General features: G+C 52.5%; 1 protein-coding gene and 1 pseudogene across 2 annotated transcripts in view; one reads left to right on the top strand and one right to left on the bottom strand.

Annotated features, from left to right (window-relative positions):
- Window positions 1-2,187: 2,187 nt before the first annotated feature.
- SYNDIG1 (synapse differentiation inducing 1) overlaps window positions 2,188-17,326 on the bottom strand; it is a 107,834-nt gene continuing 92,695 nt past the window's right edge. Inside the window, exon 3 of the mRNA XM_012655061.1 lies at window positions 2,188-2,346. Within this exon, the coding sequence (XP_012510515.1) occupies window positions 2,188-2,346 (159 nt within the window). The remainder of the gene's footprint in view (window positions 2,347-17,326) is intronic.
- LOC105818918 lies at window positions 14,626-17,049 on the top strand (annotated as a pseudogene). Its single transcript, XR_001137931.1, has one exon. The product of XR_001137931.1 is annotated as a bromodomain-containing protein 2 pseudogene (transcript).

Genomic DNA, 17,326 nt, shown 5'->3' with positions numbered 1-17,326 from the left:
CCACTCACACCTGTGACCACTCAGGCAAATACCACAGGTGGTCACGGTGCCAACCTTGAGAAAGACTCAGCAGAGCTCGAGAAAGTCCAGAGAGGGATGAATCCCTGGAAACTGAGGTTCTTCCATCTGCAAAAACTGGAACAAGATGGGCAGGTGGTCTTGCAGGAGGTAAGGTGCCTGGCACACAGGGCCTGGCTTAGGGCGACTGTGACAGTGACAATGGAGCTGATGGGTGAGGATGTGCAGATTGATTCTACTTCCTCACCAAATCCGTAGACATCCAACCCTCAAACAGAAAATGGATCATTTCAGGACAAATATTTTGCATAATGGCTCATGACGAATAAACCCTGAGTGACTGGGCTGAAAGATGGAAAGATACAGATTAGCTGTGGGATGACCTTCCCAGGGACACTGACAGCAACTGTAACCACCTGCCCATGCCAGGCACTGCACATTCCCTAGCAATCCTACTGGCCTTATTGATTATCTTCTCCTAGACTGAGGTCCAGAGAGACATAGATATTTATCTGAGATCACAGCTAGAAAATATCACAACTGGATTCAAATCCAGGTTGGTTTGACCTCAAACCCATGCTCTCTATGGCCAAGTGACTCTGACTCTTGCAGGGATGTTGCGCTTCCATATATCCTTCTTAGGGTAAGGTCTTAGAGTATGTTTTGGACCATCCGTGAGAGACAAACACTAGGTGGATCTTGGATTTGACTCAGGAAGACAGTGCTAATAATTCTCAGGATATTAAATGCTCAAGGTCAAGGGGGAGAGCAGCAGGTGGGGGCATCAAACCTGTCCTTATTCCAGGACAGCGGTCCTCAACCTCTGCTACACACTGCATGCACCAGGCTGCACACCTGACCCAGCAAATCAGGATTTCTGGGCCTGAGAGCCAGGCATCAGGAATTGTTTAAGTGCCACGGGTGACATTGCTGTCCTAGAGAGAGGGTCTCTGTGTCCACTGAGGGGATTTATTCATGGTGTTCAGGTGGACACGGAAGCCACCAGGGCTGCTGTGGCTCTCGAGGCCCTCCTGCTGTTTTAGCAGCTAGGCCTGGCAGCTCCGCAGTTACTGAAACCACAAGTAAAAAGAAGAACTGAAACCCAACAACGGCCATTAATTAGAAAGAAAAGTCTTAAGCAAAAAAGCTAAAAGATAATTTTTGTTAAGTAATGAACACTCATAAAACAGCAATGAAATGGTATTAAAATGTCTGTGATTACTTATTCCTCAGCATTCGTCTGATAACTTAAGCAGCAGGAAGCAACAGTTGCACTTAAAAAAATGACAAGAAAATAGCTATTCATCGAGTCGACAGAGTAAGGCCCATCTCGATTCCAGGTCACTAGTGTCACTGCTTATCACCAGGTGAGCGTCCGCCAGGCTGGAGAAGCACCCCTGGTGTCTCCACGCTGAGGGGTGCCCACGGCTCTGCTGCCTGGGATTTCTGGAGCAACTGTGGGGCTCATTCTTAAGGAGTCTCGCTGGAGGCTGTGGCCCGTCTGCCCATCCTAGATGGACGAGGTCCCAGGATTGCGTATTGCTGCGGGGTAGCTGCTGAGTGTGGACACGTTCTGGGGGAGGCCCGGCGCTCCTGGGCTGAGTGGCATGAAGGGGTGGAGCGGGTGGGTCCCGTGCCAGGGTCCCTGGCCCTACATTCTCAGGCCGGGCCAGTCTGCAGACCAGGGCCCCCTTCTCTTCCTGCAGGGAAGGTATGTGGACCAAAAGGACACAAGGAGTCAAGCAGGGCCACAGACAGAAGAGTGACGTGTCCCTTGCCCTCTGCGTATTGCACTGTATTCCATAAAAAATAAACGCATTTTTTAGTGTTTGTATATTGCTAATGCGGTGGCATTAGGGCACTGCAGAGAGCCGCGTTGCCGTTAATCCACCAGAATCCATCCAGAGACAGCCTCGCGGGTCAGGATCTTTGGAGCTTGCCTTTGGAAGGATTAGCAGTGCCCGTCTGTCTGGTGCTCTACACAGTGCTGTGAAAATGAAATTAGAGGGTAAAAACAAAAGAGATCCATGGTAGAAAATCCCAGGGCTTCCTGGCATCGCTTGGCAATCATCTGTTCTGTACAGCATCATGCGGGGTCTGCCCGGGCCAGCGCCTCGGCTTCTGCGCCCACACCTGGCCCGGTGCTTCTGCTCTGCACCCAAGGGAAGCTCACAGGTGGTTGTTCTTGGAGAGGTAGGCGATGAGGGCCACGGCCACGCCCACGTAGACGCCGGTCCCAATAGTGATGGACAGCACTGCCAGGAACAGGGCCCGCCGGGAGCTGGTGCTGGCCTGGTGCAAGTCCCCCTTGGCCACGGCTTTGTTAGTCTGCAGAGTTGGAGAAGAAGGAAGTCAAGGTGAGTGACTCAGAACAAGCAGTGGGTGGAGAACTCGTCTATGGCTTCTGGTTCCAGAAAGGCCTTGCCAGGGCCAGCGGTGAAGTTGCACATGCCCCCAGCTATGACCGAGGACGACTGCAAGGAAGGGGTATAGGGCAGGGTACTGTAGCTGCCTCCCCACATGGCAAGGGCTGGGAGTTGCCCATCGGAGTTCCACCAGGGTGGGGTCTGGGGGGCTCTGGCACCTGTCTCTGAGGGATGGGCTAAATATCTCCAGGGCCACTTTCTACCCAAGAACAGTGTTTTGTTTGTTAGAGTAACACCTAACTTTCTAAAGCATGTTCACACTTACCATTGCATCTCCACTACCCGGCAGGCATACGGGGAAGGAAATGAGACCTCTCATTGCCCAGAGAGGAAACGCTGGGCTAGGGTCTTTGAATCCACTGCAGGGCAATGAGACATCATCCCCAGCTGGCTACATCCCCTCCTGTTCCTGACCATGCCCCACCCACACCACAGCCGGAGTTAGTAAAATTCATCACCAATGAAATCTTTCATGTAAGACCAGTACCCACATTTCTGAGTGTTCAATCACATAACGAGGTGTTGGTTTAAGATAATTTAGATCCTCAGGGTTGTGAGGAACCCATGGAGGTTTGGACGCTGTTCCTGATTGGGTTTTTGTGGCAAACCCAACATCCCCAATCCATACCCTCTGCTCACTGTCCCTCTCCACAGTGAGAGCATAAATGCCATACTGGTGTTTCCCACCTCCTCTGTGGCTGGGGATGGCATGTGGCTCAGGGCGATCTCAGGTCCCCTGGGGGATTCTGGGGCGTTTTTGTTCTCCTGATAAGCTAGGGGACCCATCCGATGGCTCAGCCCTCCTCCTCCTCTTGCCTTGGGATGTGGGTATGATGTCCCCGAACTGCAGGGGTCACCCTGGGCCTGGGAGGGAAGCTGAGAAGGGCACAGAGCCAACATCGACTGTGGAACCTTTGCACCGACATCAGGAGCATCCCGCCCTGGGTGTTACCTGTCCTGCTGCTTGGCCCCGGGTGGTGGGGTTGGTGGCTCCTGCTGCTGTTTGTCCTCCTTGGCATGGGAGTGGGGGATCCCCATGCCATTCTGCTGTAACCAGCATGGAGGAACCCCCCGAGTAGAACAGCTCATCTGGCACATGGGGTGGGGTGCCACCAAAGCTGAGATCCCTGGGAGCCTCGTGGGATGCTGGGCAGGTGACCCTAAGCCAGCCGAGGGCCCTCTGTGGCCAGGCCAAAGGCAGAGCCCACACCCCAGACAGAAGGTCCTGATTCACTCTCATGGGCCGTCTCCAGAAAGCCAGGTCTTCACCAGGCCCATTTTCGCATGTCATCAGTGACATTTCTACATTTTATGGACATGTATGGGAGTCGCATGGGGTTCACTGAAATTGAACAACACCAGAACCTTTGCAATGGACATGAAGCTCAGAGATAATTCAGGAAGTGAGTGTCACCTCCCGCCCTGCTCACATGAGCTCTGGAGACCCACGTGGGTGAGAAAGCCCTGGGCTGCTGCTCTGCCTCCCCCTGGTGCTCTCAACTTCTGGGTCTTGAAGTATAGATTTTATTTTTTTCCTCCCTCTACTTTTTGCCTTGGAACGGAGTTGGGAGCTCACCATGAGCAATTTTTCAGGAAACAGAGCTAAGGGAACACAAAATGGGAAGCCTCCTAGGATAACAGTAATTAATTAATTATGCCATAATTAGCTGAGTCTCGCTTTGTCTAGCAGCGCTCCCCAACCCTGCAATGCCCTGTGACATAATTTACTGTAATTGCCCATCCTCAGTGGTGACTTCAAACGCCAGCGCTCATTAGAATCACGGCTTTGTGGCTGTCCCCGCTGTGGTCGCAGCCTCAGCACAGTCTGCTGTGCAAAGGGGTGCAGAGAGGACATGGTGGTGGGCACCTGCCTGCGGCACTCCCTGACCCCTCAGCTTCCCCGTCTCGGCAGGGTTCACGCATCTGAGTAATGACCTTCTTTGCTCCGTTGTAAGCTCTGGTAGGCAGGGCCCATGTCTCCCTTGTCCACCGTGGTCTCCCTGGAGCCTGCCTAGTGCCCGGAGGGAATGGTAGAAACGCAGTAACTATTAACTCTCGTGCACCCTGGGTCCCCTGGGCATACAGGAGGAAGGTGGTGGCACTGGGCAGTCTCTTGAGCCCAGCTCTGGCCCAGCTCTGTGGGTTCTGAGCACACACAGCGCTGGAGCTCTCCTGCCCAAAGCCAACACAACTGCTTGCCAATCACGTTGGCTTCTTTACTCTCATTCTCCACACCGGGGGAATTTGATCTGCATTTTTATATGTTTGGTTCCAGGGCAACTGTTCCAAGAGACCTCAGGAAGGTAGAATGTTAGGGGCCCCACGGGTAGAGATATGTTGAAAACAGCAAACAGATAAAGCCGTAACAACAGGCTGCTTTTCAGCAACGCTACTCAGCCTCTTCATGTCACGGAAGCAGAGAGTTCCTGAGGTCCGAGCTCCCACAAGGCAGAGATGTCATTTACATTACACAGAACAGACACTGTGGCCTAACAAAGGTGACTCCATGCAAAACGGTTAACTGTGGCTATAAAACTGTTTGTGCCTCCCACTGAGAGGCTGTGGACTGGAAGAAATTTTGCCCACCTGACAGTTTCTGGACTAAAGCTCCTGGCTCCTCCACAAGTTTCTTGCTATCCAGGAGGGCAGGGGTCCTTGACCTGGGTCCACAGGCCAATGAACCCTGTTGCCGAGGGCAGGACTTTGCACCTAAGTGCGTTTCAATGTCAAGATGTCAGCTGAGCTGGCTGGATGCTCTGGGCAGTCGTGTTCCCACTGCTCCCACACATTGCCTTAGGGACACAAAGGAACAGAACCAACGGGCATCTCCTGGGGCAGGAGGACATTACAGGGGCTTCTTGGCTGGTGTGAGCAGATGTTTGCTTGTCCTAATCAGGAATCTAAACTTACTTACATGCCACTCATGGGGCATGAGGAAGTGTTCAGCAAGCTCACCGAGAAGCCCAGCCCCAGACAGCACTACCTGGGCCGGCTCACGCAACTTTGCAGCAGAGGTTCTCAAACCTGGGTGCACAATCGAACCACCTGGGGAGCTCTGAAAACTCCTGAGGCTGGCTGCCCCCTCCCAGGTGATTCCAATGTGTAGGCAAGGCTGTGGCTAGCATGGCCACTGTCCAGGTTGCCCAAGACAGGGGTTTCCTGGGACTTGCTAAAATCAATCCCGGTCATGTCACCCTGTGGTGCCTGCTGTGGCTCCCTCCCCCGCAGCATGGCATGTCACACTCATGGGCTGTGGCTAAGAAGCTGCACCTCCGTGGGGCACCCACAGGTGGCTTTCTCTTGGTTCTACCTCTGCCACCCCAGATGGATGAAAGGGGGTGACCGTGTGTGGCACCAGCCAACCCCACTGGCCCCGTCTGCAGACAGCCCTCCAGCCTGTACAGAGGCACTCACACTCAGAGGGTCACGTGACGTGACATCAGCATCTGTCCTGAGCCTGCTGTAGGAAAGCCACTGCCTGCTTGCCCCTTGGGCTGGGATCCTTCTCCGTTGTGGCTGGGCTTTTCCTTCCCTGCCCTTTTGCCAACAGGTCACGAGTGAAGTTTGTCACTTTCATTTTGGGGCCTTTTGTCAGAAAACAGCAAGTGCAGGTGGTTGGTGAGGTCCCGAGCAGCACCGGGTACCGGCACCCATGCTGGTGGGGGAGTGGGGACAAGGGCTCTGCGGGCCCGAAGACGTGATTTTTGTATCGTGAAGGCTCCTCAGAGGGGTGTTTTAGCTCACTGATGAAAGTCACAGCGGAAGGAGGGTGCCGGCAACACCAGGGCATGAAGAATCAGCAATAGCACGCAGGAAGCACAGGGGCTCCGTCAGGCACAGCCCCTACAGGGACACGCCCTTTGACCTGAGATCTGCGAGTTGCTGACAGCCCGCACAGCCCAGGGAGCGTCTCACACTGGAACGTGACATGTACCCTCTGGTTCTTGAATTAAAGAGCTGCCTCACTTCCCTAGTTGTAAGAACAAAAGTAAACTGTGAGAGGGAGCGACGAGACTCGTGGGAACCACCTGCTTACCCTCCCCAAGAGCAGTGCATTCTGCTGAGAAAAGTAGAAGTGTCGTGAACAGGGAATGCACAGCCAGGAATAATGCACTTTGGCTGAAATTGCCACCCCTAGAACTGCCACCTTGTGCCATGGCTTGGTCACACCTCCTCAGGCTGGACAGCCACCATCATGCAGCCAAGTCAAAGGGACATTCTGTCAAAGGGCCCAGAGCTTTAGGACACACGTGTGCAGGTCACGTTGCAGACAGAGTTCAGGTACATTCTTTGGGTAGTACTGTTTCGTGCTTAAATTGCACTTACCCACTAAGAATTCTCTCTGTTGGTGGCGACAGCATCCCCCCCTGCCGTGGGTAACATTTAGGGGAATGGTTTTGTCTGAAGCGAGTGGCTTCTCTTGAGGAGGCAGCGGAAGCCTCTGGCTGGGGTCTAGGCCCTGCTGCCCTCTGATGCTCCCAGCTGATCCAAATCTTGGCCTGGCTGGGAGATCGGCAAGGCTGTCCTCCCGAATTTCTATCGTGTCTCCACTCTCACTGCCCACCTGAGGTCCCTGGTTTATCTAGGAAATATATCTTGCCTACACTGGCCTGCTGACGTCTGCCCCTCCCTCTCTCTTCCTCCCTTCCTTCCTTCTTTTGCTCACTTGCTCTGCAACAGGAGGTTCAGCTGGAAGTTCCATCCCAGGCTCCACAGCACAAGAGACACAGCTCAAGAGTCTCCAGGCCTGTGACCCCATGAGAGTTTTGGAGGTTGGGAAGGATGGTGAAGGACCAAATGGTGCATCGGGCCTGGTCCACTCCACAAAGGGGGCATTTGCCTCCCATTTAGGCCAGGTGAGAGCAGCTTCCACGGGACACTGTGGGGCTCTCTGTGTGTTCCCTGCACTGTGGATGGGTGGGCAACCGGTTCCTGCCACAGATCTGAAAGGCAGAGGGGGCAGTCAGAGAAAGGAGGCTCAGGTGTTTCTCATGGACCAGACATGGTCTCAGGTCCTGTCAAGTGGAGCCCAACTGAGGAGCAAATGGACGGAACAGGCAGGGCCTGTCTCTAGCAAACTGCAGTTAATGATGCAGAATGTGTGTATCACTCTGCGAAGAACGCACCAAGATGCCCCTATGAGAAAGAAAGCCGTGCACACCTTCCAGGCCCAGAGAGCGTGGGGCCTCCTAGCACGGTCTGAGCCGGGTGAGACGTCTGTCCGCTCTCTGTCCCTGCCCACCATGCCCCGCCCAAAGGGGCAAACACTGCAGCTGGCAGGCTGGGAGGAGGAGGGGGAAGAGAGACCACCCTCCTCCCTAGGCCACGGCTGTGAGCGCACATGCCCCGCCGAGTACGGCTTAGAACAGCGCTGTACACCAGGCCTCTGGAGTGGCAAAGATGGAAATGCTGGTGAGAATGTGGCAAAACCAACATTCTCATGCACTCCTGGTGGCAGGTAAATCGGGAAATTTACCCCTCCACTTGGGGAAGCCATCAGTGTTTCTCACAGCTGACCATACAGATATACTGTGCAACGATTCTACTTCTGGCACACACCCAACAGAGATTGTTCATGTGTTCACCAAAGACATCTACAAGAATGTGCATAGCAATAGTACTCATAATGGCCCTAAACTGGCAAGCAGCCAAATGCCAACAATAATAAAAAGGATAAACAATCTCGGTGCCCTACAATGGTAATGGGATAAACCTTGGACACAAAGTGTTGGCTTATGGCCAATACCAACAGTCACCCTGCTGCTGGCGCAGAGATGGGCCACTGATACCTTTGGGGAGGGCTGGTAACTGGAGGAAAGCGCAGTTTAAAAAATCTGCTCTTGCGCCCCAAGAAAATTTTAGAAATGAATTCTACCAAGAATTAAATGATTAGATAAGAACTATCGACAGAGAACAGAGAAATTTATTTTATGAAACTAGTAAAATCTTGATATCAAAACCAGAGAAGGAAAGTCAGAGAAAAGGAAAAGGGATGCTAATTTCTCCTCTAAATTTAGATGCAAATGCTATTTGTCAGGGAAGGCATGGGCCAGGCGCCCCCCTCCCGGCTTCTCTCGCTTTTCCCTCAGTTTCCCTTTGCTCTGGTTGTGTTTGCAGTGGCCTTGTGGTCATTTGTCACCATTGCAACCTCTCTTTACATTACAATACTTCCAGCCCTAGCTCATCTATTGTGTCTTTTGGGAGCTCTACCTGCCACCTGTTGAGGGGACAGTTCCCTCCTCTGAGGCCCAAGGCCTCCATCCTGGCACGCAGGACAGCATGGAGCAGTTGCATGTGCCTCTCTTCCTGGACACAGACACCCTATCCAGACAGTAGGACCCAGGTCTGCATCCTGCACACAGCAGGTGCCTGGACAGGGCCGGGTGCACCTTCACTTAATGCACATCACATCGCCACAGTGGCCGGCAGCCCCTCCCCGCTGAGAGCTCCCAACAGCAGCATACTCTGGCCAGAAACCTTCCCACTGCAGGCAGGGCCCCTTGGAGGCAGGCCCCGTGCTGACAACCACTGGTCTTATGCAGGATCTATAAGCTAGCAACGAAGAGCTAAATCAGGTGTTGTCCAAAGAGGAAGTAGGTATAGCACTGTCCTTTCTATGGGCAGTGACACCTGTTAACGAGAAGTCCCATGGCTGTGCTGAATGCCCAGGACACTGGCTCTGTGGTTCAGGCAGGATGCCACGCTATGAGTGGCAGAGAGGGAGGGATTGCAGATTCTCAGGTAATCTACGAAGAGGGCGAGAGAGGAGCCAGGAAAATGGGCAGAAGCTGGGGAGGGAACGTCCACATCACAGCTGTGCAGAATCTTCTGGAGGACAGAGATGCTTCACATCTGTGCCACCCACTTGTGACCATGGGGCACTGGGAACATGGCTCCTATGACTGTGTAACTGAATTTTAATATTATCCATTTTTAATTATTGAATGTAAACGTAAATGCCACACATAGCTGTCCATACTGGAAAGCGCAGATCTGGAGAAGACATAGCCCAGGACCCCACAGTACGACCCCACAGTGGGATGAACCAAAAGAAGGGCAAATGCCTGAAATGGAAGTTTGAGGCGTCTGCCAGGCTGCACACTGCGGGGACTTCCCCAGCCTCTGAGAAGCCGGCTCCACACATTCACGCCTTCTGTGAATGTATTTCACATTCAGGGAATCAAAGAGAAGGGGCCGTGCCCCACATCTGGTTCAACGTCAGGGTGGAGATAATGAAACGGCTGCAAGGTGAAGGGAACTGGGTGAGCATGGGAGGGGACGGGGAAGCAGGTTTGGGGTCCATCACAGGGAGGTGCACTCACTGTCAGGGACACCAGTTTTCAGTGACCCCGAGGCGAGGTCCTCCACGCTGAGTTCCACTCCTCTGCTGTGTGACATCTCCCCTTCCTGAGACAACCGAGATACTCCAAAGTGCCTGGCTCTGGGCTCTCTCAGAGGGCCAGGAACCATGGGCCCACTTCTCTTAGCTCTAGAGTGAGTTTCCAACAAGCTTTTGCCAATGTCTTCTTCTCCTTTGGCTGGAAGTTACCCACTGTTTGAGGTTTTGGAAAAATCACAATTTTCTTCGAGGGATATCCCTGCTGCTTTGTTTTTCCTACAGTCGCTATTTTTAGGGGCAAGGCCAGATGTTTCCATGCTCCATTTGTGGGGAGGAGCTGGGTCCAGGCACAGTTGGGGGCACCTCCACAGTCAGTGCCATTCCTGACACCTGCCACCAGGACTTCTGTAAGACACTGCCTCCCGAACCATTTCTCTGGAAATTTACAACCCTCGATACATTATGGCTCGTATTTCTTCTACTACCAATAGCTGTCTGGCTGGATTACATTTCTTTGCCTTATTGTAAAGGTTATTTCCATTATTTATTACCTTCTAACATTTGCCATGCACTGAAAAGGTTCTAGAGTTGTACTTGAGAAAGCGGCAGACTCAGCCTAATGTTCTGAATGGGAACAGCAGGGTCACCTAAACACAAACCGCGGGACAGAAGGTTCTCCGGGGCAAATGATCACACTCAAACTCCAACAAGCAAGCCATGTTTCTTTCCTACATGGATTATATTTAGGCCCAGGTATATTCTGATGACATCCCCAACCCCACCCTTTTAGCAAGTCTTCTATTTTAAGTCATTAAAAAAATAAATCTTCTGTTGTTAGTTAGGTCCAAATGGCAGAGAGGAGACAACTTATGAAACCACATGTACCAACTGTGTTTGGTTAAAAACCAACTCAAACATTAGTTGACGCCTAGATTGCCACCTGGGCACTGGCACCAAGCCAACTCCACCCCCTGCTGGGATGAATTGCTGCACCCAGGGGTGGGGACTTCCTAGGGAGACATCTGAGCATCTCTGTCCTTCAGGCCGGCCCCATCTGTGGATCTCAATGAACAGAGAACATGGTGACAACACTGTGAACACCAACGGGAACAAGGGCCGCTGTGTCAGGCTGCTGTGGGACAGGGGGCTGCGACCACCACCCCATCCTCCCCCATTCTCCACAGGGGATGGAGAAGCCACCAAACCTTGTGAGCAGCCTTCCTGGCAGGGCTTCCTCCCGGCAGCCTGGGCCAGAGTGGCTTCCACACGCTTGCTTGGCTCCTCTCCCAGGTGCTGGAGAGCAGCCTGCCATGGCTCCTCCGGATTCAGGCTTGGCTTGCACGCGAGGGTGAGGGCTGTGGGGCTAGCATAGCTCAGGTGTATGCACAGGGGATTCAGGAGGAACCTAAGCAGAGACAGGAGTCCCTGGGGAAGGGTGAGGGGCTCTTGTGCTCTGGCCCAAGTGGCTCTCCTTGTCTGGGTGCTTTGGCTCAGTCCTGCCTGCTGCTGCCCTCTGCCTGCTCACCTCTGCTGCCTGGGAGGGTGGCCGGGCCGCACCAGCAGCGCACGCTCCTCGGTGCCCGCACCATATCCCCAGGTCAGGCCAGCACGCCCTCTCTTTAGGGCGTCACAGGTATCCAGAAGGCAGGTTGTTAAGGAACAATAGTGATCATAAGATCATAAGAAGTTCCATTATTAAATCGGAATTAGAGCTGGAATCAGAAGAACTGACAATTGCAACCATCCCATTTCTCAGATCTGAATAGTGGTAAATGGCCACACATTTGCATAATGGCTTTCCCTGTGTCCGTCCTTCTTTAAAAAAAAACGTGTTTATATACATTATAGAGAATATATATTTTGTAATATGTATCACATATACTATATATATAAAATTTTATACCAAATGTAACACTCCTAGAGCAAGTGCACAATTCCTCAATGCACAGCTTGGTGACTCTCCACAATGTGCACCGGCCCGTGGACCCAGCACTTGCACCAAGAACAGTGTGTACAACCACGCAGGCCTGCCTCTGCCCCTTGCTGTGGTCCCACTATCCTGACTTACAGCTCCCAGATCAGCTTCGCCTATCTTGGAACATCCTGCCAACAGAGCCTGCAGATCCTGTAGATCACACCAGGGACTGGCTCCCTCCACACTCCCTGTGAGACTCACCCCTGCTGTGTGCAGTGACAGTCCATGCACTCTCTAGTGTCCTACTGCAGGAACAGACTGCAGTTTATCTGTTCATTCGCCTGCACAAAATGCATTTGGAAAGTTTCTAGTTTTTGGCTCTTAAGATAGGGCTGCTATGAACGTTCTAGTTTTTTTTTTTTTGGTTTTTTTTGATGAGCATATAGACTTATTTTTGCTGGCCGTATAGCTAGGAGTGGAACTGCTGATAGGGGATGCATATATTCAGTCTTTTCAACAGTTTTCATAATCAAAGCAGTATGTATACAGAGTTCAAAAAATATGTGACCCCAAAAGGTTTATAAAATAAAACGTCAGCAGCAACGTCTTGGGCACTTCCCTACCTCTGAGGTCCTTTCCCAAAGGCATATTTTTAACTTTATTAGGGGATCCATCTGCTATTTACTTCTTTCTCAAGAAGTTATAACTTTTAAAATTTCTTGATCTATCAATTTGTCAACGATTTATCACTGACTAGTTAGCTTTCTTACAACCCCTCCCCATGCAAGCCCTCCCTTCCCCACCCTCCTACACGGTCACCACACTTAGTCAAGCCATTATTTTGACCATGTGCCTGCTGTTCCCTGCTGAGCCAAGTGCACTGCTTCATGTTTCTTTCCCCCTGGCCTCAATTCCTATAGTTTTTCAGCTGTACCATGGACTTTTCCTCTGTGTTTGCTACATCCATCAACACCCTCTCAACACAGTTTTTCAGGATATAATCAAACATATCAGATAATCTATCAATTCCTTCTTATTTCCTGCATATCACACTCCTGGGGACCCTTGTCACTCTGCTCCAGTTGACACTGATAGCTCTTTGGTGCCTCATCTTGGGACTTCCTTTTGCTTTCTTTCTGTGTTACAGTTCTTGTTTCCTAGACCTCAGGCCTATCTCAGGAAGACTTATCCCTCAGACACATGTGGCTGAAACTCCTGGGAATCAGTGCATGGGTGGTATGCTTTTGACACTTTGCATGTCTGCAAATGACCATGTTCTACCACCACATTTGACTGACAGTTTGGCTAGGTATAGAATTCCACATTGGAAATAATTTTTCCTTGGATTTCTGAAGGCCTTGCCCCAGACTCTTGTTGCTTCCAAACTGTCAACAGTTTAGCATCATCCTCATACCCTCTTCACTGCTGTGACCTTTCCTTCTCTCTAGAAGCTTTTAGGGAAGCCCCCCTTATCCCAGGTGTTCTAAAATGTTGATTTAAAAGAACCTGTCTCTGGCAGAGGGCCCAGAGAAAGAGGAGGAGGGGAAGGGAGGAGGGGGAGGGCTAATCTGAGCGGCTGCCACTGCCTCTTCCGCTCACCCTCCTCCCTGGCGCTGACCGATGGACGAGCCGTTCCGTGGGGAGGACTCCGGACCCTGATTCCTCACCCGAGGGCCTTACTCCCAAGAACAACAGCCAGCCAGGCGTCTTGCGGCCACAGCCCTGGTGGGCCGAGGCTGGCTACGCCCACGTGACTCCTCCCATCCCCCTGCCCGTCTGGCCAATGGAGGAGCTACGAATGGCACGACCTGCCGGAGCTGGGCAGTCTCCAGTTACACGGTGCTTGGAAGCCTGGGACGACTTTGTTGGAAGGGGAGGAAGAGAGAGAGTGCTGAAGGCTCTTGGGTGATGGCTCCTGCACCCCTTCCCACTTTCCCTGGAGTCGCCGAACCACAGCTCAGCCAACTGGCTCAGAGATGTCGCAGGTTGCCACTTCCCAATGGGTCTATGTGGCACTCTTCTGCCTGGTGACTGACACCTTGGAAATAAGATTTGTGACGTCATCGCTTTGGCTGACCAATAGAAAAAGCTCCCGCGGAGAGGTGTTCCTCCTCCTTCGACTGCGCTGCTTCACGCGCGTGAGCGAGCGCGCGCACGCTGAAGGGGTGGGGGCAATCTCGAGCGGGGAGGCGCGCATGAGCAGCGAAGCTCCTCCCCCCCCGCCTATATATAAAGGGCTGGCGCGGGGCTCCGCGACGCCATTTTGCACTGGAATGGAGGGGCTTCTAGAATGAGCTGGAGGATTCTGCCTACTGATACAGAGTCTTCGAGTTGTTGGCAGCCGCCATTACAATCCACGTCCATCTGCTTGGAAATGTCCTTTGTCTCGGCCTATGACTGATCACGGTAGACAGTGCAGACCCTATAGAAGCTCCAGAAGCGCTTCTTTTTCAGGGCCCCGCCCAATCCTTGGAGTCTGTCCATCCTCTCTTCTCCGCCCTCAAGAGGATTTCAAAAATGGAGGCGGTGGCTCCTTAAACCACTTTTTGCGTTTATCCGCCTCCATCTGAGATCGAAACGGGACCTCGTCCGTCCCGGACGGTCCCGACAAGAAGAGACCCCTTCAGACCAACAGCGGGCTGTGTTGACGACGGTGTCTGGGATCAGGGACCGTCTTTGGGTTTGAAGAGTCAGTCCCCCCTCGCTCACTCGCGTAGGCTGAGGCCGACGCCATTTTCTTGCTGTTCGCTACCTGCGGAGCGCGCCAAGCTGCTGGGAGCTCTCCGAGAGGCTGCGAGGAGGCTGCTTTCGAGCTGGCCAGGCAGGCGGGTTGTCGCCTGGGGGGCCAAGAGCAATGGGGCCCCTCCACTTCCCGGGTTATGCTGGACCGTGCTGTGAGGGGAACCGAGGCCACCCGGACTTTCCGCATTCTGAGGGCAGCGCCGGTTCCCTGCGGTCAAGATGCTGCAAAACGTGACTCCCCACAAGCTCCCTGGGGACGGGAATGCAGGGTTACTGGGGCTGGGCCCAGAGGCAGCAGCACCAGGGAAAAGGATTCGAAAGCCCTCCCTGTTGTATTTGGGATGTGAGAGCCCCACAATGGCTTCAGTGCCAGCTTTACAACTGACCCTTGCCAACCCAACACCCCCAGAAGTGTCCAAACCCAAAAAGCCAGGACGAGTTACCAATCTGCTGCAATACCTACACAAAGTGGTAATGAAGGCTCTGTTGAAACATCAGTTTGCACGGTCATTCCGGCAGCCTGTGGATGCCGTCAAACTGGGTCTGCTGGATTATCACAAAATTATAAAACAGCCTATGGACATGGGTACTATTAAGAGGAGACTTGAAAACAGTTATTATTGGGCTGCATCAGAGTGTATGCAAGATTTTAATACCATGTTCACCAACTGTTATATTTACAACAAGCCCACTGACGATATTGTCCCGATGGCACAAACGCTGGAAAAGATCTTTCTACAGAAAGTGGCATCAATGCCACAAGAGATGACCATCCCTAACAACAGCCACAAGAAGGGGGCCAAGTTGTCAGCAATCCAGGGCACTATTACCAGTGCCCATCAGGTGCCTGCTGTCTCTCCTGTATCACATACAGCCCTGTATACTCCACCGCCTGAGCTACCTACCACTGTCCTCAACATTCCCCATCCATCGGTCATTTCTTCTCCCCTTCTCAAGTCCCTGCACTCTGCTGGACCCCCACTTCTTGCTGTTACTACAGCTCCCCCAGCCCAGCCCCTTGCCAAGAAAAAAGATGTAAAGCGGAAAGCAGATACTACCACCCCTACATCTACAGCCATCCTGGCTCCTCGTTCCCCAGCTAGTCGTCCTGGGGGTCTTGAACCTAAAGCAGCACGGATGCCCCCTGTACGTAGAGAGAGGGATCGTCCCATCAAGCCACCACGCAAAGACTTGCCTGGCTCTCAGCAACAACACCAGAGCTCTAAGAAAGGAAAATTATCAGAACAGTTAAAACATTGCAATGGCATTTTGAAAGAGTTATTCTCCAAGAAGCATGCTGCCTATGCCTGGCCTTTCTATAAACCAGTGGACGCTTCTGCTCTTGGCCTGCGTGATTACCACGACATCATTAAGCACCCCATGGACCTCAGCACTGTCAAGCAGAAGATGGAGAATCGCGATTACCAGGATGCACAGGAGTTTGCTGCTGATGTGCAGCTTATGTTCTCCAACTGCTATAAGTACAATCCCCCAGACCACGATGTTGTGGCCGTGGCACGAAAGCTGCAGGATGTATTTGAGTTCCGTTATGCCAAGATGCCAGATGAGCCACTGGAACCAAGGCCTTTACCAGTCTCTACTGCCTTGCCTCCTGGCCCGGCCAAATCATCTTCAGAGTCCTCCAGTGAAGAAAGTAGCAGTGAGAGTTCCTCTGAGGAAGAGAAGGAGGAAGATAAAGAGGACGAGGAAGAAGAAGAGAGTGAAAGGTCAGACTCAGAGGAAGAAAGAGCTCATCGCTTGGCTGAACTACAGGAACAGCTTCGGGCAGTACATGAACAGCTAGCTGCCTTGTCCCAGGGGCCCAATATCCAAGCCCAAGTGGAAGAGAGGAAAAGGAGAGAAAAAGAAGAAACGGAAGACAGAGAAGCATCGAGGCCGAGCTGGGGCTGATGAAGATGACAAGGGGCCATGGGCACCTCGCCCCCCACAGCCCAAAAAGTCCAAGAAAGCAAGTGGCAGTGGGGGTGGGCAGTGCTGCTATAGTTCCTTCTGGCTTTGGACCTTCTGGAGGAAGTGGCACGAAGCTGCCAAAAAAGGCCACAAAGACGGCCCCACCTGCCCTGCCTATGGGTTATGATTCAGAGGAAGAGGAAGAGAGCAGGCCCATGAGTTATGATGAGAAGCGGCAGTTGAGCCTGGATATCAACAAATTACCTGGGGAGAAGCTGGGTCGAGTTGTGCATAGAATCCAAGCCAGGGAGCCCTCTTTGTGTGATCCAAACCCAAAAGAGATTGAGATTGATTGTGAAACACTCAAGCCATCCACACTTAGAGAGTTTGAGTGCTATGTCCTTTCCTGCCTGCGAAAGAAACCCCGGAAGCCTTACACTGTCAAGAAACCTATGGGAAAGACAAAGGAGGAACTGCCTTTGGAGAAGAAGAGAGATTAGAAAAGCGGTTACAGGATGTCAGTGGGCAGCTCAACTCCACCAAAAAGCCCCCCAAAAAAGTGAGTGAGAATAACAGAGTCGTCCTCTGCACAGCAAGTAGCAGTGTCATGCCTCAGCGCTTCCAGCTCCAGCTCAGATTCTAGCTCCTCCTCTTCATCTTCCTCTTCCTCAGACACCAGTGATTCAGACTCAGGCTAAGGGCCCAGGCCAGATGGGGCAGGAAGGCTCCCCAGGACCCGATCCCTAGACCACCCTGCCCTACCTCTTCCCCCTTGCTGTGATACTTCTTCATCTCACCTCACCTCCCTCCTCTGTAGGAGAGCTGGCTCTGTAGCGGGGAGGGATATGGACAAGTTAAGATTGAATTCCCAGCCGGGAGTGACCTTGGGCACAGAGCCTCCATTCAAAATGACTGGAGCTTTAAGAAACAATGGTGACATAGCACCTCCTGTATTCTCCTGGAAAGCGCTGGAAC

The sequence above is a fragment of the Propithecus coquereli genome, unplaced genomic scaffold (assembly GCF_000956105.1).
Source record: "Propithecus coquereli isolate 6110/MARCELLA unplaced genomic scaffold, Pcoq_1.0 Scaffold459, whole genome shotgun sequence".
NCBI classification, from domain to species: Eukaryota; Metazoa; Chordata; class Mammalia; order Primates; family Indriidae; genus Propithecus; species Propithecus coquereli.
This window is presented reverse-complemented; position numbering and strand designations above follow the sequence as displayed.